This window comes from Sarcophilus harrisii, chromosome 4, assembly GCF_902635505.1.
Source record: "Sarcophilus harrisii chromosome 4, mSarHar1.11, whole genome shotgun sequence".
Classification (NCBI taxonomy): Eukaryota; Metazoa; Chordata; class Mammalia; order Dasyuromorphia; family Dasyuridae; genus Sarcophilus; species Sarcophilus harrisii.
In genome coordinates, this window is record NC_045429.1 from 436,762,017 (window position 1) to 436,785,329 (window position 23,313).

At 40.0% G+C, this 23,313-nt stretch overlaps 2 protein-coding genes across 4 annotated transcripts in view; both read left to right on the forward strand.

The window, feature by feature from the left end:
• Positions 1-4,286, forward strand: part of EFCAB5 (EF-hand calcium binding domain 5) — a 139,632-nt gene extending 135,346 nt beyond the window's left edge. For both annotated transcript variants that reach the window (XM_031967730.1, XM_031967729.1), the window contains exon 23: positions 3,571-4,286. In XM_031967730.1, coding sequence (XP_031823590.1) covers positions 3,571-3,743 — 173 coding nt within the window. In that variant the 3' untranslated portion in view covers positions 3,744-4,286. The remainder of the gene's footprint in view (positions 1-3,570) is intronic.
• A 7,387-nt stretch (positions 4,287-11,673) lies between these two features.
• The window catches only part of NSRP1 (nuclear speckle splicing regulatory protein 1), a 58,168-nt gene continuing 46,528 nt past the window's right edge, over positions 11,674-23,313 (forward strand). The window contains exons 1-2 of one of the 2 annotated variants that reach the window (XM_031967737.1): positions 11,674-12,024; positions 15,031-15,121. In XM_031967737.1, the coding sequence (XP_031823597.1) occupies positions 12,005-12,024; positions 15,031-15,121 (111 nt within the window). In that variant the 5' untranslated portion in view covers positions 11,674-12,004. Of the gene's footprint in view, positions 12,025-15,030; positions 15,122-23,313 lie in introns of those variants that run through there. The other variant, XM_031967738.1, reaches the window with a different exon arrangement.

The window sequence follows — 23,313 nt, forward strand, 5'->3', positions numbered from 1 at the left end:
AAAACAAGTATATATATTTATTCTGTGTGTGTATATAACAAGTATATATGTATTATATACACACAGAATAAATATAAAATTAACAAATACATATCACACACACACACATATATATATATATTACACATACACAAAGTAATTAAATAATAGGTAGTTTGCAAGGAGATGGGGCAGAAATAGCTGGAGAATGGGAAAGACTTCATGCAGAAAATAGTGTTTGAGCTAAGTGATAGAGGAAGGGAGAGAACTTCAGGCAGAGGTAATGAGGGAGTGCACACCATAGACGATGGCTGGTACAGAAGCACAAAGACAGGAGATGTAGTTTTGTGAGCGACTAGTAGAGAAAAGGGCAGCTTGGCTGGATCACAGAATACAAGAGCAGGAGTAATGTCCAAAATAAATCAATAAAATTGTTGAGGTTGGGAAGGGGGACCCCAGAAAGTTTCCCAGATTGGCGACATGAGGTTTCTCAAACGAATTTGCAGGCTTAACACATCTCCTAGTCAAGGGGCAAAGTTTTATTGAAAGTAATGGTACACCATTACAAAGCAGACTGAATTCTTAGGGCATCCAGTAAAGAAACTGAAACAAGGAGATACACTTCTACAGCTTTCAATCACTGATATGCTAATTCCATGGTTCATAGTAGGAAGGAGTGGTTCTCAGTTGACCAGATTATTAACAACAAAATTACCAATCAGGCAATGAATTGAGGAGTGGTTTTAGTCACTATTGAGTCAGAAGTCTGACACGGAGTCTCCTGAGCCCAGAAGCTATCTGGCAGGAGTGGTCAGAATCAGACAGAATTTCCTGAGGCAGATTCCAAAGCCAAAAGACCCAGGACCACTGACTCATTAGAATAGAAGCCCCCCAAGGCCAGGGGATCACAAAATCACATTACATCAAAATGATCCAGGACCATTTTATTTTAGAGGCTGACAAAATAAAGTCAAAAGCTTTGGATAACAGTTTTTCTCCAAGTAGTAAGTTCCTTTGGGAATGAATCTGATTTAAAATCTTAATGGAAGTAAAAGTCAGATTGAGCAATAAGGTTAGGAAACAAAAACATTTTGTGCATTTAAAAGAGAGATCAGAGCTGGAAGAAGATCCTGTTTTCTGTTCACTGACCCTGAGCCTGAAACCACATAGAAAACTGACTGAGCTCTTCTCTCTATCATCTTTGAGGTGCTACCTGTGCCCTAAAGAGCTCCTAGGAACAGAAAGGAAAGCTGTGGCTGCTGCTCCCCTGGGCCATTAATGCAGCTCATTGCTCACACATCCAGTGGGGCTTGGAAAGAGCTGGAGTATCTGTTCCCACTGACAATAGCACCGGAAATAAGACAGGCGATCTTGGTGTGGGGGAGGGGAAACCTTGTCCACATCCTCCAGCTGAACTGATAGGGAGATAGCCGAGACCCTTAATGAGAAAAGGGATGATCCCTTGGAGGATCAGAGGAGGAGCCCTTCACTATTCCTGCCTCAAAGGCTTCATTGGAGCACAGTGCTAAAAAGAACCCAGGAGGAGCAAGGAAAAGGAGTGGGCCCTAATGAGAAAGCTGGTACTGATTTTTTACAGCGTCTATTAAAGGAATGGCCGAGATTCACTAACAGTACTTTGTGACAAATTTGGGGGGGGGGAACCCAACTTGTGATTTCATTGACATAGAGAACTCCCTTCCAGTGCAAATCTGATTGCCTAGGAGGCACGGGGAGGTTCCCTGTCTTAGCTAAGTATCATATACTCCCAGTATATGACACATCCCATGTGTCAGAGATAGACTTGAACCCATTTTCCTAATTCTAAGGCCGTCTCTTTATCCCTTAAACCAAGCTGCTGCTTATTGGGTAACTTGGTAGCATGGGATGGAGATAGCTTAGGAAAAACAGGCTAACCTATAGCATTAACTTTGTAAAAGAACAAGAGAAAGGTGGGGATTACAAGACTATTCATTCTCAGCTATTGAAGTGCAGGAGTAAAACCATCTGACTAGAAGGATTGTAATGATGTGAGAAGAATCCAGGTTTTAAATCTGAATAGGAGCTCATAGGATTTAGCACCTGTTTTTGGTTGTAAGTCATTCCTTAAATGGCCGTAGGAGTTAGAAAAACAAATCTTCATTCTTGAAGAATATCAAGTGGGGAAGAAAACTCCAAAAATTACCCAAAACCCTGGTTGAGAGTTTATGGAAGTCGAATATAAACCTCAAAAATTGGAAGTCATTCTGGGGAAATGAACACACTCAATGTATTCTGTCCCTAGCTGTCCTTTGATCATGGAAAAAAACAATTCTGAGTGTGTGTGTGTGTGTGTGTGTGTGTGTGTGTGTGTGTGTGTTCAGAGAGATTAAGAAGCTAAGGATAACTGAGGGATTTCTTCATGTGTTTTTGGTTACCTGTACCTCTTTATTAACTTAGTGTAGGGATACTCTGTAGAATATCATTAAAGACATACCAAGCAAGGCCTTTCCTTCCCTTTGTCAGAAGATAATGGATAAAATATTTTTTGTGTATCTAGCAATCATTCTAGTACATGTCCAGATCCAACCCTAATTGTATTCAGTGTTGCTGAGTTATAATCTGAAAGTCTGATAGAATTTTAAAAAAATAAATATTTTTATGTTTTTTTTATAATAACATTCTCTGTGACTTGTTCACACATTCATCCTTCCCCTCCTTCTGAAACCCTCCCTTATAATAAAGAAGTATATACTTAAGCAAAACAAACCAATCCACTGGGCCTTTGTTCACAAGGCATATCTTATTCTGCATTTATTGTCTCCCACCTCTCTACCATGAAGAGGAATCTGTGTTTCATTGTCAATCTTCTGAAATCAAGTTTGACGATGGAATTGATCAGAACTCTGATAAAGACATAGAATTTCAAACACCTACTTCAGTGGTAATCATAACTTGATAACTTCTGACTATTTCTCAACTTTTTCCTGACGAGCTGCATTGGAAAATAATTTTCAGTCAACAAATGTATATTAAAGTGATTATGAAATGCCAGGTCCTGTATTAGGAACATAAATAATGAAAAAATGGACTTTCCCTGAGAAACCTTATATTCTAATAGGAGAGCCCATATTTTAGATATTTAGAAGAAAGGTAGTTTCAGAGGCTTTCAGAGTACTATGCTGGGGGCAGGAGTTGGAAAAAGATGTTTGGGAAAGGCCTCCTGCAGAAGGTATCATTTTGACTGAGTCTCAAAGGGAGTCAGGAATTGTAAAAAGTAGAAATCCTAGTCCACTAGATCAAGACTTCCTAACCTCACTCTCCATCCCTTTTCACCTGAGAAATTTTTACAAGACCCCAGATATGTCGATATAAAAAATAGGTACACAAATAAAATATTTACTTATAATAAAACACAATTTTATAACCCCCATATTAATCTATGAGACCTACTATGAGGTAAAGCTTTACAAGTGATGGCTTTTAACCACAGCTTTAATCTGTGATCCATCTACCCAGTTCACTTTAAGGGAGAAGGGAGAAACTAAGACAAAGGTTAGAAGCAAACCTGAAGCAGTCATCTCTGAACAAGCCTCCTGCTTTGTTTTTGTGCAGGACATCCCCGAAAAGCCGTGCGGATGCAGGACTCTGTTGCCATTGAATACTTATACCACTGGGCACTCACCTGTCTGTGTCTTATGGAGCTGAAGCAGAAACTTGAGAACAAATATGCTCCTCCTCTGCCCTCCGGAGAGCTGTCCCTCCACAGACTGCAGATCGATTTTTAAAAGACCATCCTTGATGGGGATGGTAGAGGGGTCTTAATTTCCTTGGTTAGTTATTAAGATATTTTCCTTTAGAAAGAAGTGCTTCCGGATAAATGCCTTAAGCCACATTAGAAGTTATACAAGCAGATGTCTCCGAAGTCTGGCCTTTCCAACTCCCAGAAGCTATTGGCCTTGATACCTGAGTGGTGTTTATTTCATTTTTGTTATGATGTAGGCTGAAAGGGAAGTTAAACGAACCAGAGCGGGGGTTACTTTTAATTTTGATCAACTTCCAGTTTTTCTGACTCATGGCCCCTTCGCCATTGAAAAGTCATCTGAACCAGACAGCCTTGTGGAAAGAGCATCTTCATCTCTTACTCATGGGAAAAAGCCAACACCCTTGTTTGTGGAGGGCCCTGCCAAGCTCAAGCATGGCAGAAAGACTTTTTACTTGTTCAAAGCTTGTGATTACAACAAACTTTACTGCTTGGCGGCGAGATTCCATCTTTGTAATAATGTATCTGATGGCAGAATCCATTTTTTAATAAAATTTTGGGAAATTAAAAGTTCTTTTTCTTTATTCAGTTGACAAAGTATAATGTCTTCCAAATACTTTGTAATTTGAGATTGGAAGGTCCTTTTTAACCTTTTCTGATAAGAGGCGAGTGTTATTAGCAGACCTGATCTCGGACTTTATCTGATGCCTGGCTTAACCCACAAGCCCGTTTCATATTTGGGAGAAAGCATCTGAGGTCATTTGCAGCCACGTTTCTAGGAACAATGTTCTTAAAGATATTAAACTGATAGCCACAAGCCAGAGTGCTTTGGAACATGCTTATGAAGAGTACTTCAGGAATACAAATGACTTGTTGTGCAGTCTGAAGGGGGAGAAGTAATGGAGGGCTACATTTTGTACTCAGGAACAGAGTGGTGAGAGAGCAAGCTTCTCGGGCCCCTTGTAATATTTAATGTTTGCATGTCTGAGCAAGGCAGCTGGCGAGTCCTCTGGGCAACTCTCAGACTGTTAAGTGGAAATGCCTTCATATTACATTAGCATTTGGGGCTGCCATATCATATTGTTCTCTCCTATTGATTCTGCAATGCAATAAAACTCACTGATTTTTTCCCCAACAAGTATCTTGTTACACTTCTACTAACTTGTAAATTCATTCCTATTAAATTTCACCTTCCTAGATTTGTTAATTCAATGTTCATGGAAGAGCTAGCAGAGACAACAACATAAGATAGTAAATAGAGAGTTTGCCTTTAAGTCAGGTTTCAAAGCTCTAAACAACTATTCCAAGACTATAAGTTGCAGAGAAGATGGTAGCATGTATTGATTGATAGAGGAAGTTTCCTATATCAATAAAATCACAGGTCTAACCCTAATCTGTTGGAAAATAGGATTTCAATAGGTAGGACTGGCTAGGGTAGGAAGAGACCATTCTTCTTGTATGTCAGCTTCCTCAGTTCCCATGATTTCCATTTCTGTTCTATCTTAGTTACTCATAGGGATGATCAAATCTCTTTACTGCCTAAAATATCTCTACTTCCAAGACCTGAGCATTAAAATCCTTTGCTATGCTCCATTTATTAAGCATCTAATTACTGTGTATAATCTAGTGCATGCAGGAAATTTGAGAATACAATATTGACAATACAAAATTGAGAATACAAAATAAGAAACTGTGACGACCGCATTAGCACCCCAGATACCCCAGAATCAGCTGGAGTCAGGATAAGCAAAAGTCCTTAGTCTTTATTCTTGGTCTTTAGATACAGGATTGAACAGGGTGGAAGCAGAATCTCCGCGACTGCCTTCTTCCTCTGCTATTGCAAAGAGTGAATCTGCCTAGTCTTACTCCATCCCCTAATCTCTCCTACAATCCTCTGTATACACCAATCATTGAGCCAGCACAGGATAGTGGGAAGGACCATTTTCCAAGCATATGCCCATAGAGTATTGTCCAATCAGTAATTAGCCCTAAGTGCTTGAAGGACCTCAGTGTAACTATTCAAGGGTTTCAGCCCTCTACATCTCCCACTTTCTTTTGTTTTAGAACACAGATGGTCACGCCATCGCTGACTTCTCAAGGAGGTAAGAACCCCCAAAAGGAGATGATCACGCCCCCCCCCCCCGACTTTTCAGGAAGGGAAGTGAAAGCACTAAAAAGGAGATGATCACGCCCTCCCTGACATCTCAGGAAAGGAGATGAAAAGCACTAAAGGAAAGTGGGGTTTGCTAGTGGGTTTCTGGGCTTAAAGGTCTTATTAGAAACAGGTATGCACAAACCCATCAGCATGGGAGGTATTATACAAGCATATAGCAATAATGCACAGGCTATTAGTAATGATTCTCCCCACAACCAGTGCAGGCTCAATGTGGTTCAACAAACATGAATTGTATATGCAAGTAGTGATATAACAAACAATATAAATCAATATGGCATTATAAAGATTTCCAGAAGTCCTAGAAGGAGGGTATGTAAACAACAATCACACATACGCCTTCTTCAGCAGCCAAGAGATAGTCCAAAACCAATCTATTGTCCATTGCTTCATGTGTCAGGGAATCCAATGATCCCTGCAAGTTTTTGAAGTCCTGTAACAATCTTTTCATGTGTTAGGGAATCCAATGATGCCCACAAGTTTTTGAAGTCCTGCAACAGTCTTTTTATGTGTTAGGGAATCCAATGATCCCAGCAGATTTTGAAGTCCTGCAACAGTCTAATCATTTCTCAGAAAATCCAATGATTCCTGAGGGTTTTCAAGTCCTACAACAGTCTTATCATATCTCAGAGAATCCAATGATTCCTGAGAGTTTTGAGGTCCTTCAACAATCTTAAAATGTCTCAGAGAATCCAATGATTCCTGAGGGTTTTGACGTCCTACAACAATCTTATCATATCTCAGAGAATCCAATGATTCCTGAGGGTTTTGAAGTCCTACAACAATCTTATCATGTCTCAGAGAATCCAATGATTCCTGAGACTTATGAAGTCCAACAATTTTTGATGTCCATAATTCAAATGCCATAACTGCCATGCTCATTCAGTGGTGGGCACAGTCAGCAACGGAACCACCCGATGTTTCTTGGGTCTTCTCCTTCATTTCAAGGGTCTGCTCCATCTCTCTCCAACGGACAAGGCAAATACGGCTCATTGGCACCCATCTGATTCCTTCTTCATCTGTGGAGATACAAGCAAACCCTCTCCCCCAAGCAGTTAACCTATCTGGTCCTTTCCATTCACCACTTTCTGGGTCTTTCCATATCACCTGGTGATTAAAGATAGTGGAGATGCCCGCACTGGACACTGCCCTTCCAGTGGGTTATAAAACCTGTCTGCCGGAGCCAGTGCATCTTTGTCAAAAATCAAGAAATTACTAGTATAAAGAGCTAGATTTAGAAGTTCTCTAGGATTGCCTGTGGCTTCCCCTTTCTTTTGTTTTTGGAGGAGCATCTTAATGTCTCTGTTTCTCCTCTCTACTCTTGCCTGTCCTTGAGGATTAAAAGGAATGCCAGTGGTGTGTAAAATCTTATACTGTGCACAAAAGTGTGCAAAATGTTTAGAAGTATATGCAGGTCCATTGTCTGTTTTTATGGTTTGTGGCACACCCATAATGGCAAATGCTTGTGTGAGAAATTCAGTGACCACTCGGGCTGTCTCTTTTGCTGCTGGTATTGCAAAAGTGAATCCTGAAAAAGTGTCTACCACAACATGGATAAAAGACAGATGACCAAAAGATTTATAATGGGTCACATCCATTTGCCAAATTTCATTGGGTCTCAAACCACAAGGGTTCTTCCCTGGAGGCAGTGTAGGAGCATGGAAAGGAAGGCAAGCTGTACAGGCATTTACTATGCTCTTTGCTTCCTCTCTTGTTATTGCAAATTGCAAATGTAAAGTTCGAGCAGCCTGATGATATTTAAAATGAGATTCTTGGGCTTCTTGAAATAATGGAGTATTGGCCAACATAGTTAGAAGGCTATCTGCCTTTGAATTACCATCAAAAATAGGACCTGGAAGTCCACTATGAGAGTGGACATGCAAGATATAAATCTTACCTGGGATGCTTTCTCACTTGCTCTTGAAATTCCTTAAAGAGCTGGTATATATTAGAGGCTACAAATTTTATTTGGGCTGTGGCAATTCTTTGTACCACACCTATTGAATAGGCCGAATCAGATATTATATTTCTATCTCCTGGATAATAAGTAAGAGCTAGTATGATTGCATACAAGTTATTCTGCTGAGTGGACTGAAAAGGAGCTCTGACTACTCTTTTTATAGTTAAGTCGTGAGAATATCCAGCACAAATATTATGTCTGGATGCATCTGTAAAGATAGTTGGTCCTTTAAGAGGAACTTTAGAAACCTTCTATTCAAGAATCCATCGCCAATTATGTAATGGTCTGGTTATCTTTAACGGAGACCCATGTGTAAAATTTGGATCCATGGCCATAAAATTTGCCACTCTGGGATGGTTTCACAGCATACATTAATTTGTGCATTAATATAAAAGGTGTTTATCTTGTCAGGTCTTATCCCAGATAATTGTACTACTTGCTTAATGGCCTTTAATAAAATTCTAGCCACAAGCACTGGGTAGGGTGTAAGGCTTTGTTCTGGTTGTGCCGGGAGGTTCACCCACTCTCTCACACTGTCTCCTTAATGAAGGACTGCTGTGGGTGTCTCTTGTGTAGCAAAATCTGATATTTCCCAGGGTTTTTGAGTGACTCTTTCAACCACATTGGATAAAGCCAGTTCAACTTCTCTCAAAGCCTCTTGAACTTCTTTTGTAAGCTGACGTGGTGAGTTTAAAGCACTGTCTCCCTTTAAAACGTCATATAATGGTTGTAATTGATAAGTAATCAAGACTAACACTGGACACATCCATTGGATATCTCCTATCAATTTCTGAAAGTCATTTAAGGTGTTTAGCTTCTCTGTTCTTAAGGAAAGTTTTTGTACTGTAAGCACCTTAGGGTATACGTCATATCCTAAATATTGAAAAAGCACATCTTTGAATTTTTCCTGGACCTTCTCCAATCACTCTCAGATGCAAATGTCTTCCTCTCTGAAATCACTTTCCATCTATTTTGTATACATCCTCTATGTGCCCAGTTTTTTGCAAATCATTCCCCCATTAGAATGTGAATTCTTCGTTGAGAAAGAGATTAAAGGAATAAGAGTAGGCAATGAAGAAACCAAATTATCACTCTTTGCTGATGATATGATGGTATACTTAGAGAACCCCAGAGATTCTACTAAAAAGTTATTAAAAACAATCCACACCTTTAGCAGATTGCAGGATACAAAATAAACCCACATAAGTCATCAACATTCTTATCTATCACTAACAAAACCCAACAGTTAGAGTTACAAAGAGAAATTCCATTTAAAGTAACTACTGATTGTATAAAATATTTAGGAATCTCTCTGCCAAGGGAAAATCAGAAACTTTATGAGCAAAACTACAAAACACTTTCCACACAAATTAAGTCTGATCTAACCAACTGGAAAAAAGTTAAATGCTCTTCGATTGGGTGAGCAAATATAATAAAGATGACAATACTACCTAAACTAATCTATTTATTTAGCACTATATCAATCAGACTCCCAAAAAACTATTTTGATTACCTAGAAAAAATAACAACAAAGTTCATATGGAAAAACAAAAGGTCAAGAATTTCAAGGGAATTAATGGAAAAAAAAATCAAATGAAGGTGGCCTAGCTGTACCAGATCTAAAATTATATTATAAAGCAGCGGTTACTAAAATCATTTGGTATTGGCTAAGAAATAGACTAGTTGATCAATGGAATAGAATTAGGTTCAAAGGACAAAACAGCCAATAACTTTAATAATCTAGTGTTTGACAAACCCAAAGACTCCAGTTTTTGGGATAAGAACGCATTATTTGACAAAAATTGCTGGGAAAATTGGAAATTAGTATGGCAGAAACTAGGCTTGATCTACACTTAACATTGTACACCAAGATAAGGTCAAAATGGGTCCATGATTTAGGCATAAAGAATGAGATTATAAATAAATTGGAAGAGCACAGGATAGTTTACCTCTCAGACCTGTGGAAGAGGAAGGAATTTATGACCAAAGAAGAACTAGAGATCACTATTGACTATCAAATTGAAAAGTTTTTGTACAAACAAAACTAATGCAGGCAAGATATTTTTACAGTCAAGGTTCTGATAAAGGCCTCATTTCCAAAATATATAGAGAACTGACTCTAATTTATAAGAAATCAAGCCATTCTCTAATTGATAAATGGTCAAAGGATATGAACAGACAATTCTCAGACGAAGAAACTGAAACTATTTCTAGTCATATGAAAATATGCTCCAAATCATTATTAATCAGAGAAATGCAAATTAAGACAACTCTGAGATATACTATACACCTGTCAGATTGGCTAGAATGACAGGGAATAACGCGGAATGTTGGAGGGGATGTGGGAAAACAGGGACACTGATACATTGTTGGTGGAATTGTGAACACATCCAACCATTCTGGAGAGCAATTTGCAACTATGCCCAAAAAGTTATCAAACTGTGCGTACCCTTTGATCCAGCAGTGTTACTACTGGGCTTATATCCCAAAGAGATACTAAAGAAGGGAAAGGGACCTGTATGTACCAAAATGTTTGTGGCAGTCCTGTTTGTAGTGGCTAGAAACTGGAAAATGAATGGATGCCCATCAATTGGAGAATGGCTGAATAAGTTCTGGTACATGAATATTATGGAATATTATTGTTCTTAAGAAATGATCAGCAGGAGGGTTTCAGAAAGGCCTGGAGAGATTTACATGAACTGACACTGAGTGAAATGAGCAGGACCCATTTCCAAAATATATGGAGAATTGGCTCTAATTTAGAAGAAATCAAGACATTCTCCAGTTGGTAAATGGCCAAAGGATATGAACAGACAATTTTCAGGTAAAGAAATTGAAATTATTTTTTCTCATATGAAAGTGTTCCAAATCACTATTGATCAGAAAAATGCAAATTAAGACAACTCTGAGATACCACTACACACCTGTCAGATTGACCAGAATGACAGGGAAAGATAATGCAGAATGTTGGAGGGGATGTGGGGAAATGGGGACACTGATGCATTGTTGGTGGAATCGTGAACGAATCTGGAGAACAATCTGGAATTATCCCCCAAAAGTTATCAAACTGTGCATACCCTTTGATCCAGCAGCGTTACTACTGGGCTTATACCCCGAGGAGATACTAAAGAAGGGAAAGGGACCTGTATGTGCACAAATGTTTGTGGCAGCCCTTTTTGTAGTGGATAAAAACTGGAAACTGAATGGATGCCCATCAATGGGAGAATGGCTGAATAAATTGTGTATATGAATATTATGGAATATTACTGTTCTGTAAGAAATGACCAGGAAGATGAATACAGAGAAGCTTGGAGAGAATTACACGAACTGATGCTGAGTGAAATGAGGAGAACCAGGAGATCATTATATACCTCAACAACGATACTGTATGAGGATGTATTCTGACGGAAGTGGATTTCTTTGACAAAGAGAAGATTGATCAGTGATGGACAGAAGCAGCTACACCCAAAGAAAGAACACTGGGAAATGAATGTAAACGGTTTGCATTTTTATTTTTCCTCCCGGGTTATTTTTACCTTCTGAATCCAATTCTCCCTGTGCAACAAGAGAACTGTTCGGTTCTGCACACATATATTGTATCCAAGATCTACTGTAACCTATTTAACATGTATAGGACTGCTTGCCATCTGGGGGAGGGGGTGGAAGGAAGGAAAGAAAAGTCGGAACAGAAGTGAGTGCAAGGGATAATGTTGTAAAAAATTATCCAGGCTTGAGTTCTGTCAATAAAAAGTTATTAAAAAAAAAAAAAAAAAAAAAAAAAAAAGACGTGATTGTGTTGTGAGAGCCTTTCCGGCTCTACATCAGGGCCGGGGAGTCTCCCCTCACTGAGCTTCCTTTGCACATGCGTCCTCCGCCTCCCGAAGGCTCCTCGCTCGGCGGCCCAACCCCAGCTCAGCATCCACATTTTCGACAGACGTTTTGTAACCTTAAAAAATGCCTCCAAACAAGTAGTTGTATTTATTGAAAAAAAACAAAAAACCAAAAACCACCTGGAGCTGCGGAATCCGGCCTCTCCCGTCGCAGCAGGCAGAGATTTAGACGCACCCGGCGGGGGCGAGCGCGGTGTGGAATCTGCCGATGTCCGCGTCAGCGTCAATCTACCGCGCCGGCGTCGAGCGTAGGCCGGAGCAAGATGGCGGCCCCGCGCAGGCAGTGAGTACGGGCAGGGGGCAGCCGCGGCTGGGGTCCGGCCTGGGGGGTCGGGAGGAGAGAGTAGCGGCCGAGGAAGGGGCTCTGAGCCCCAAGTGTGTGTGTTGGGGGGTGCTAGGAGCAGCCCGGGCGAGCAGGGAGCGGAGGAGATTCCCCTCCCCCACCGGTGAGGTGGCCGCTCCGCTTGGGACCCGGGGGTGGGGGAAGGGGGGCTCGGATGGGAACACGCGCTCCGGGCGTTCTGTGACCCTTGCTTTGGACGAGGTGGCTCCGTGCGGGGGCGCCGGCTTCCGGGTCCGAGCCCTCCCTCCCTCTGCATCCCAGCCCTGGCCTGTCCCGCGGCCTCTGCTGTAAAGAGGGGGCGGTAACGGAACTTCCGGCCAGGGCTGTTGGGCGAGTCAAAGGGAACAAAATGGAAATGAGCATCATGAGGTGAAACAGGGCGGAAGACGCGAAAGCAGCTGGGAGAAGCCCTGCAGAGTGCCGGCGGCCGCCCGTCGGCGTATTTGGAGAGGGCTTGGCCCGGTTGCTTCCCCCCTGGCAGCGCGGGAAGCCCGCGGGGCGCTTCTTGGAATCGCGCTTTCACGCATTGAACGTGCTTGAGACCCTCTAAATGACATTTAAAAATTTCCAGAGTAGACGCCACGTTAACGCCTCTGGCGCAGAGCTTGCTTTGCGCGGGTGACTTGGAGTCCCAGCGTCGGGGCCCTGGGAGAGATCGGCGGCCTTTTTAAAGACCAGGAAGCTCCGCCCAGGAGCGAGAGCCGGTCACTGGGGCCCAGTGACAGAGGGATTAAAGAGCCTCTGGATGCAGAGCCAGAGAGCGCTGACGTTGGGGGGAGGGGAGCTGAGGGTTGAACAGGGAGGGGCTCCCTGAATGTGCGCCGGAGGCCCCTGCTCAGCAGGAGGACGGGGGCGGGGGGGGCTGACTTTTAAAGAGGTTGGCCCATAGACTCAACCAGACAGGACTCATCTAGCTCTCGCTACTTACAGATGAGGAAAACCATTCAGAAATTTCGGTGTGTGTAGTTACTGATACAAGACTTGCATCTCTTCCTGTCAAAGCTGGAGAAGCTCCCTGATCCCAGACAGGCCTCAACTCCTGCCTCTCATTCTTTTTTTTTTTTTTTTTTTAATAACTTTTTATTGACAGAACCCATACCTGGGTAATTTTTTACAACATTATCCCCTGCACTCACTTCTGTTCCGATTTTTCTCCTCCCTCCCTCCACTCTCTCCCCCAGATGGCAAGCAGTCCTATACATGTTAAATAGATTACAGTAGATCTTGGATACAATATATGTGTGCAGAACCGAACAGTTCTCTTGTTGCTCAGGGAGAATTGGATTCAGAAGGTAAAAATAACGAGGGAAGAAAAACAAAAATGCAAACAGTTTACATTCATTTCCCAGTGTTCTTTCTTTGGGTGTAGCTGCTTCTGTCCATCCTTGATCAATTGAAACTGAATTAGGTCTCGTTGTCGAAGAAATCCACTTCCATCAGATTACATCTTCATACAGTATCGTTGTTGACGTATATAATGATCTCCTGGTCCTGCTCATTTCACTCAGCATCAGTTCATGTAATTCTCTCCAAGCCTCTCTGTATTTCTCCTGCTGGTCATTTCTTACCAAACAATAAAATTCCATAACATTCATATACCACAATTTACCCAACCATTCTCCCACTGATGGGCATCCACTCAGTTTCCAGTTTCTGGCCACTACAAAGAGGGCTGCCACAAACATTTTGGCACATACGGGTCCCTTTCCCTTCTTTAGTATCTCTTTGGGATATAAGCCCAGTAGTAACACTGCTGGATCAAAGGGTATGCACAGTTTGATAACTTTGAGCATAGTTCCAAATTGCTCTCCAGAATGGCTGGATGTGCTCACAATTCCACCAACAATGTATCAGGGTCCCTGTTTTCCCACATCCCCTCCAACATTCCGCATTATCTTTTCCTGACATTCTAGTCAATCTGACGGTAGTGGTATCTCAGAGTTGTCTTAATTTGCATTTCTCTGATTAATAATGATTTGGAGCATCTTTTCATATGGCTAGAAATAGTTTTAATTTCTTCATCTGAGAATCAATTAGAGAATCTGCCTCTCATTCTTAATGGCCCTGTGACCCTGGGAAAATCAGTTAACCTCTTACGGCCTCCTTGATCTGTATTGGGTAAAGAACTTTTTCCTATGTCACTTGGCAAATCCCAGGTCTTCCCCTCTTCTTCCCCCCCCCCCAAAAAAAAAAAAAAGTACTTAATTGTACAGACCTTAGAGCACTTTTCCAGGTTTCCCTTGAAACAGATTAACTTTCCTTTCTACTAAAGTAGAATCTATTTTTAAAAATTAGGCAGCTCCTATTTTCCAGGTCCTGGGGTAGACATTAGAGAACATAAATTCAGCAGTGAGATGGTTTTTGCCTTCAAAGAACCTGCCTTCTACTAAGAGACTACAGCATGTTTTGGTGATAGGGTGAAAGAACAAGGAGTTTTATTTAGAATAGCCATTTCCTCAGAGTTAAGGCATTTGAAAATGATGATGAATTCTATAAGAAATGAAATAATCAGTCCAGAAGTTCCTATAATCACAGGCACATGTAATTAGAGGTTGAAGGCATAGTAGAAACCATGGAGTCCAAACTCCTTTTAAAGATGAGGAAACTGAGGCTCAGAAAGACTGATGACTCATCAAGAGCCACACAGCTAAGTATCACAGAAGGGATGTGAATTTGGGTCTTTCTGATTGTAAGGATTCTCTCAAGCTGCCTCAGTGAAATTTTGTGTGGCTTATTAAAATAAAAAAACATTTGGAGTAAGTTTCCAGAAACATTCTGTTTAATTTTAACATATATTCCAGAAACATTCTGTTAAATTTTAAAATGTATTCATGGGATAAAGTTAAGTCCAAGAGTATGGGGTTAGTTCTTTTCTTCTGAAGTTATGACTACATTTAAAAATATGTAATAAGCTGTTCATTGATGTGGTTTCCATTCTCTCTGCAGATATGGGCTCATTTTGCCTAAGAAAGCACAGCAATTGCAGAGGCCTATTTTGCAGAAGCCATCGGTGTTTGACAATGACTCTGACGAGGAGGTAGGGATATCAGTATTTTTTTCCTACTTTATTGTTTGAGTGGACAGCAGAAGTTTTTTTCTTTGGGAGTTGATTGATTGTGTTGGTGATGGCTATACAAAATTGAAATTAAGCTGACTTGAATTATAATTTATATTCATATTTTGAGGGAGCACAGTACAATGGCTAGAAAGCTGGCTCCAAACTAGAAAGATCTGGGTTCAAGGCCTGCCTCTAAATGATATACAGTTCTAAAACCAATCAACTTATTAATTAGAGTAGCAGTAACCAATAAATTGGTGCAGTGCCCTTTCTTGATGACCAAAGACCTGGAGAGAGGGCTGACAGGGTCTTTTATAACAACTAGCTAGATGACAGAGTAAAATCTAAACTTGGATTTTCTTCTCATTGGCTACCAATGACATAGTCAGAATTGAAATTACATCATTAGGGCTGCCCCTCTTTAAAACCCCTTAACCAGAAGGAGTCCCGGAACAAAAGGTTCTCAGGTGTTGGGAGTTGCTACTATGATTTCAATTGATGTTAGAATCCTTACAAAGTGTTAACTCACTGGAATTGATAGAAACAATGCTTCTGTAATTGGTTCACACATTAGAGCTCACACCTTTAAGAGAGTTTACACATTAGAGTTCACAAGTCTGGGAGATTCACCAGTTACACCTCTCACAATCCCATTCTGGGAGGGGTCAACCTTTGAGTTTACACCGCTATAAGAGCACAAAAGGAGCTGAGTGAATGGAGTGAGTCAGTGGAGGAGATTGAGAAGCTAAAGACTGCAGTCAGGCAGAACTGGGGATTCGGAAGAGGAGAGGTTGAAGCTGGCAGAAGCAGAGGCAAAGGACTAGCAATAAGAGCTCTCAGAACCAAGGAAAGCTTACCGGGCTATTTTGGAAGAGACAATAAAAGACTGGATTTTAACTCCTGGCTGCATTTGAGTTGATTATTACTTTAAACTCAATTTAAGGCTGCCTCCAGAAGCCCCCCAAGAAACCTGCTCCCAGAGAACCATTATATTTTAGAAAAAAAGAGAACACCACAAATTGATGACATTTGATCTTTTAGATTAATAAAGTTTGTATGAAAAGTGAGGGGTGATGGATGGGATTACTAAAGGGGAGGTAGGCAAGTATCCTTTAGATAAGTATCTGGTAGATGAATCTCATAGGGAATATTAAATCTAGTTTGATTTAAATCTTAGTAAAATAGAATTAAAATCAATTTTACACAATGGTCCAGATGTAGTGGAGTTACTGCTACTTCAGTGTTTGAGGTGACTGACTCTAAGACTAGAAAGTTCAGAGAAAGTGCTGCCCTGCATTGGTGGGAGGGGTTTCTTTACCCAGAGTTCCTTGGACCAAAGAAGCCACAGGTCAAGTTCTTGTCCCTATTTATGGTTTATAATTATAATTATTATAATGTCTAGATCCAAATTTAAGGAGAGAAGCTTCCAATTGTATTCTCTCTGTTATATTCTGCTCTAATTATAACATAATATTTTTTCCTAAATGAAACAGGTGTTATCTATGTGATTTATTTTAAAACTAGAAATCTTAATTTTTAAATAGAAATAAATTTGATAAAGTACAAGCTTTCTTTAGACTTATTTGAAAATCCTTATAGAGACCAGATGACTGATTAGAATGTCTTCACCTCATAAGACATCTTAAATAGCAAAGGAGTTCATAAATCCTTGATTAGATCTGGCAGATTGTCATTTAGAAATTGTTTTTCAGGAAAATAAATTTAATAATGAATGATGATGGTTGGCATTTTTATAGTGTTTTCAGTAAGGTTTACAGTACGCTTGACAAAACTTATTTGATGCTCATTTTTTCCTTTGGGTATTTGAGTGTTCACTGAATTTAATCGCACACTTAGCACGATGATAGAGAAACATACCGCCATTTGGTGAGCAGATAAGCCCACTTCCTTTTCAATGACCAAAATGCTATGTGTTTTCTGAAGCCTCAGTTCATAGTATGAATAGAACTTATACCTAATGCGTAGCCCTTGACTGTTTCATTCTTTTTGCCTGTTTCTAAAATTGCTGTAGACTCCTTCGTAATCATCAGTCTGACAGGGTCTGGCCCAGTAAATGAATAACATCTCTCCATTTCCATCATTTGCATCATGGGTAATTACTACCTCATAGCCTTTAGTTCCCAGTAAGGTGGTTCAGGGCAGATAGCTAGGAGCCATGGGACCTGGACCCAGGAAGACCTGAGTTCAAATTCTGCCTCAGACACTTCTAAGCTGTGTGACCCTGGCAAGTCACTTCTTCCATTTTGCCTCAGTTTTTTCATCTGTAAAATGAACTGGAGAAGGAAATTGCGAACCACTTAAGTATCTCTTCCAGGAAATAACCCAAATGGGATTGTGAAAAGTGGTGTCGTGACTGAATGACTGAGCAACAACAATAAACTGAAGCATTTTCAGGAATTTCTCCTCTTTCATTCTCTGGACCTTATTCATTAGAATATGGATTTTATTGGATAATCCCTCTCAGTATTCCAGGGCTTTGTGCTATCCCAGAGAGGTTTTATGGAAACACGATCACTTCCCACTCCCAGGGAATATTCCTCTTGCATTTGTGGTCTGAGCAAGACATCCTTCATGGCAGAGACCAGCACATGCCATCACTAGTTGATGCCTAGCTTGACTTATGAAATCAGAGTTCCAGGAACACAGGCTACTGTGATGGCTTCCTTCAGGGAATCTCATGGTGGTAACATGCCAGGAAGATTTAGAAAGGGAGCAATCAGGGCTCTTTGTGCTACTGACAGATGCTGTTAAATAATCAGCAAATATACACAGTGGTATTCTTAGCACCTTGCAATCACTTTTGAAATTATAGAGTTGTATTAAGTTGAAGAAATGGCTGTTTTCATTTCTGCTTATTTGTTTCTTTCCCCTTTTTACTAAAAATGTCCCCAATATATAATGAGAAGATATGTTTTGGTGGTTCCTACTACCTCCCTGTATTTTGGGATATAAGCCATTGTTTTCCAAACACTTAACACGTTCTTTTCTTTTATGTATACTAAAATAATTTTCTCTCAGTGCTTCAGAATTGACCATATATATTTCTGTATGTACTTCCTGAGTCTTTGGCTTAGGCTCAGTGCTTTGTATCTTGCAAACCAGGGACCTGATACTAATGATCTGAGAGTAAAAAAAGTGATTTGTCTTTCAAGAAATCTTGTATATAGGAGACATCTTATTAAAGGGGAGAGAGCCTTACATGCTTTTTATAGTCAAAAAAACAATAAGCATATGAAATCTTATATCTTTTGAATTTGTCAATTAATTGTCTTGATAAAAATATCTACTGTTGCATATTGCTAGCTAAAACCAACTATTTCATATTAACACTTTCATTCAAGATACTCTTAATGTATGTACACACTATTTTCATAAGTTTATATTGATGATTCTCTACATCTCTTAGTGCAGAGTTGTTGATGGTCTCTCAATGCTTTGTGGGAAAGAGGGGCATTATCAGTAAAGTACAAGATTTTCTTTTTTCTTTTTATTCTCACACTTTTGGTTTCTCTCTCTCCTTAAGATATCTCGAGAAAAGTACCCGTGATGCCCTTGATAATTCTGCTTTCAGGTTCCTTCTCTGTATATTCTTGACTAATATAGCTGCCTTTTCTATCACTGGCCTTTTACATCCAGGAAAGGCACACTTAGGATTGTGATATTAAGAGGCCAAGTATAGTTTTATTTCCACTGTCTTATCCATCTTTCATTCATTTAATGTTTTTCTTCCAGTCTCATCCTTAAATTTTTGAGACAATTTTGCTTAATTAGGAATTTTGTGATTAACCTTTAAATTGACCTTACTGTCCCAATGCTACTCTCTGTCTTATGAGGCAACAGTACTCACGCACTTCCACCATCCTTTTCTATGAAATTCAGCAGACAAATTTCTATTCAAGACTTTGTTGGGGCAACCAGGTGGTGCAGTGGATAGAGCACCAGCCTTGAAGTCGGGAGGATCTGAGTTTAAATCTGTTCTCAGACGCTTGACACGTCTTAGCTGTGTGACCCTGGGCAAGTCACTTAACCCCAATTGCCTCAGTAAAAAAAAAAAAATCTCTTAAAAAAAAAAGACTTTGTTGTTCCTAAGGGAGATGTTGAGGTCTTCCACATTCTTCTGTTTATGGATGGCCTTGTGGTTTTGTCACATTAAGCCTCAAAGCATTGCAGAATCTCCTGGAGGAGATGTCATAACCTCTCGAAACATTTTAGCCTAGCCCATCCACAAAGGAAAAATTAGATGGATGAAGAACGCCTTTTGTTCTGACTGGCATGCACTTAGATGGAAAACCTATAGGACTTATCTATCATTTTGATCAGAACTTTTCAAGTGCTGCTGACAAAGCAGTGAATTCAATTCAGAATTAAACAGGAGACTGAATTGGCCTGGATTGCTTTTGGAGCATTGCAGAATTCTTTTAATGACTAAATTTCTCCCAGAAACAAAGGCTTCTCTTGATAAGGTCTGCTTTCTTGCCTTGTGGCTACATGCCTGTAAGTCCACAGCTTGCATCACATAGAGGTTCGTGGTGAGTGTGAGCAGGTGGAGATGCCTTCTAAAGAACTGTAGACCTGGTGGATGCAACCAGAGATGTTCATGATCAGGAGAGGCTGGCCTCAGCCTGAGAAGAGCTGCCCGAGGGTCAGCCATGTCCTCGGAACCTCCTGTGGTGAGAGGGGACACAGTTTACAGGTCCATCCGAGGGGCTGATAATCAACTTCATTTTAAGTGCAATTTCTGCTTCCTCATGTATTATTTCATTAGGAGCATAGTGAGTCCAGAGATGGTGATAACAGTGGGCAGGGTGCTGGGCCTGGAGCCAGGAAAATTTGAGTTCACATCTTTCCTCAGACACTTTCTAGGGTGTTTGTTACCCTGGAAAGGTCACTCATTCCCTTAGTGATTTCGTTTCTCCAGCTATAAAATGAGGACATATCACAAATTTCCTTAAGATGCGTTCTTAGTTCTAAATTTCTCTCTCTCATTGCTGATTAAGATGTTGACTATTATAGAATTTTAGGAGATCGCTTCAGTTTTTCAGCTACTTGTCTTTTGAGCATCATCTATTAATTCATTGAGACAGTCTGGCTTAGTTGGCCTCATGACCAGCTTTTCTGCAATTCATTTTTTCCTAGCTTTGTCCTTGTGATTTTAGGCAAGGCATTTAACTTCCTCAGTTTCTTCATCTATTAGGAATTAGGCTAGTAAACCTCCAAGTTCCCTTCTTTTCCTTTCTTTCTCTGATCATCTCCTTTATTTTCCCATTTTGATGAATTGTCACTGCTCATAATCTTACAACTTTCTCTTCTATAATTTATTCACCTTCTGTTTTGAAATAACTTTACATTCTGAATTTTTTTTACTCTTGATTTGTTCTGTCCATTAGCTTTGCAAGCTTGGGCCATTTCTGGACTTTTTAAGCTCCTCATTACGGTGATTGCCATGCATTAGTTAAGATTTCCTTAGAAAATTGTCATAATCATGACTGGTGTTTATTTTTTCTTTGATTTCAAGCCCTCTTTGGAGGCACCAGAAACTAATTTGAATAGGTTAGGTTTCAGGATTGCAATTGCATGTGGTGTCCTCTCATCTTTATTCTCTTCCAGTTTTGTATTGGTTTTGACCTTTCCACAGTACGCAGATTATTTGGAAATGATACCACATCAATAATGAGTCATTTCCTCTCCTTTCAAATTTAGTCCTTTCAATTTTTGGTGATATTGTTTGGCCTTTGATAAGTTCAGAGCCTCCTGGCAGGTTTCATGCAGAGAAGAGCCCACTGCCGTCCCCTGCCTGGAACTCTGCCCTCATCCCTGCTGCCTGGTGGCACTCCTACTGCCTTTCGAGGTTTGGCTCCAGCGCCACCTCTTAAAGTGGCCTGGATTCTTCCAGTCATTAGTCTACCCCACCCTCAACCACTGCAAATTCCCGTGTATTTATTTTGTTTTTACCCTGTATTACTTCTCTGGGAATACGGAAAATATATAAGTGTCTTTGGAGTCTTCTTAATCCTGAACCCATATTTTCCAACAACACAATTTGTCTTTTCTCAGTTTCACGGGTATCAAGGTATATATGTGATTTGGTCATAGTGTTTTTGTCACTTTTATCCCCTGATACAGGTTATATTTGGTCAACTGCTCTTTATTTTTTGGCTGTCTTTTGGTTATACTCATCCTGAGCACCGCAATGCCAGACAACTAAGTTTGCCATGAAATAATGTTTTTTGATGCCATTGGGTACATTTGGAAACTGTTGAATTTCTTATTTACTTCCTCCCATTTTGCTTCATCTTCTTTGTTTAAGATGGAGAGGGAGATCAAAAATGTTTTTCTAAATGTTTCATTTCCTCTTAGACTGTTAGCATATTGTCTGAGTCTTTTCTGTAGAGATCTCACATTTAGAATAATAGTTAAATTAGTATTTATAGACCACATGAACACTAGATGAATATTATCAGTTTTGAAAAGGCAGCCTACACTGTTCAGGACACAAATTTAAGATCAGGAATTTTCTTTTTCTGGTCCAGCAGAGGGTGCTTTAGTTCCTACATTCATTTGGATTGTAGACATTAAGGAGTCAGAAATTGATGATAAAGCATTCATTGAAAATTGTTGTGAGTCCAGTTATTAAAAGTCATCGTGTTAAAATTCAGAAGGGCTTTGTTAACAGCTCCTGATGTATTTATGGGTACTGACCTACTGTTAATATCCTTGGTCTGAAGGTTTTTTTCCTCAGGTTCTTCTTGAGACTAGTAGCATGGATGAAGAGATAAAGGTTGATCCTGTACCATTTTCTTATTTATTCTCTTTAATTGATTTTACTCTATAATTACTTTTGTCCTGTAATTGCTTAAGTCAAAGAGTCTTTGTCTCAATTTAGTTCAGAGTTCAGCTGGCTTGTAAAGAGTTAAACTTAAAAATTCAGCTTTTCTTGCTTCAAGGAATTTTTCCAACCTTGGGGAAATATGTGTGAAAGAAAGGGAGTTGGACCTGATACCTTTACTCCCCCATGCCATCCTTCAAGGACATCTGGTTTGTTGTCTAAATCTGGCTTACTACTTTGTACCTGGTAGTATGTATGTACTGTATGTAATGAGCATTTCTTAGTCTCATGAGGGAAGAAGGAGGTCATTGCCAGCCTCTGGTACTAAATTTCAACCAATCATGTTGCCCTTAGTTACATGATGACATCTTATCTTGCTCTGTACTTCGTTTTCTACCCCCAAATCTATATAAGGAGAACTGCCTTCTTGCTCAGGGTCTCTGGCATAAATGAAGGCAAGCTATTGACCTATTTATTGACAGGTAGCATACCTCTCCTTATAAATATTTTCTTGTTTGGAGATCTGCTTCTCTAACAACAATGAAAGCCATGAGTGGGCTTAGGCTTATGAATCTTAATGTAGATTAAATTGACTAGGTTATTGAGTCATTAAAGTAACTTATATGCCTGGATAAAAATCATCATTCTAGGAGTTTTGTCTGGGAGATAGTTTGAGATTACTCTTTAAAAGAGCTGTTCTCCAATTTCTTGGTCTCAGAAACCCTTCACATGCTTAAAAATTACTCAGGACTTACCCTCTCAAGAACTTTTGTATGGATTATAGCTATTGACATTTACCATATTAGAAATTAAAATGTCTTTATATTATTATGGAAATTTTTCTGATCTTTTAGACCTTCTTATAGATTTTGGTGTCCCAGACTACACACTTTTGAGAACTCTGGAAATTTGGGTTTAATCTAAAGCAAGTTAGGAGGGGTGTGACAGTTCTAGGAAGACTTCTTTTTCCATGATTCTGTAGAGATCACAGAAGTCTCTATTAGAGTTAGATCTCTAACCACTGGCTGCAAGGGCCTCAAATGGTCCATGTGGATTCCAAAGAAAGGGATGGACCTCCAAGAGGCTGTCAAGGACATAGCTGTCATTGACCTTGGGATACTTAAACCCTTTAGCACTTGATCTTAAGAACTCCAGCAACTCATAGTACAAATCCTCTCATGAGATTTTTCAGGGATGCATTTTTGGGACCCGTATAGAGCTTTTTCTCATCATCCCAATTATCTTCCTAGATGTATTCTAGTTCATCTATGGATTTTCTAAAATTTAATGCTCATAATGGAAGTATTCCAGGTATGAAATAGTA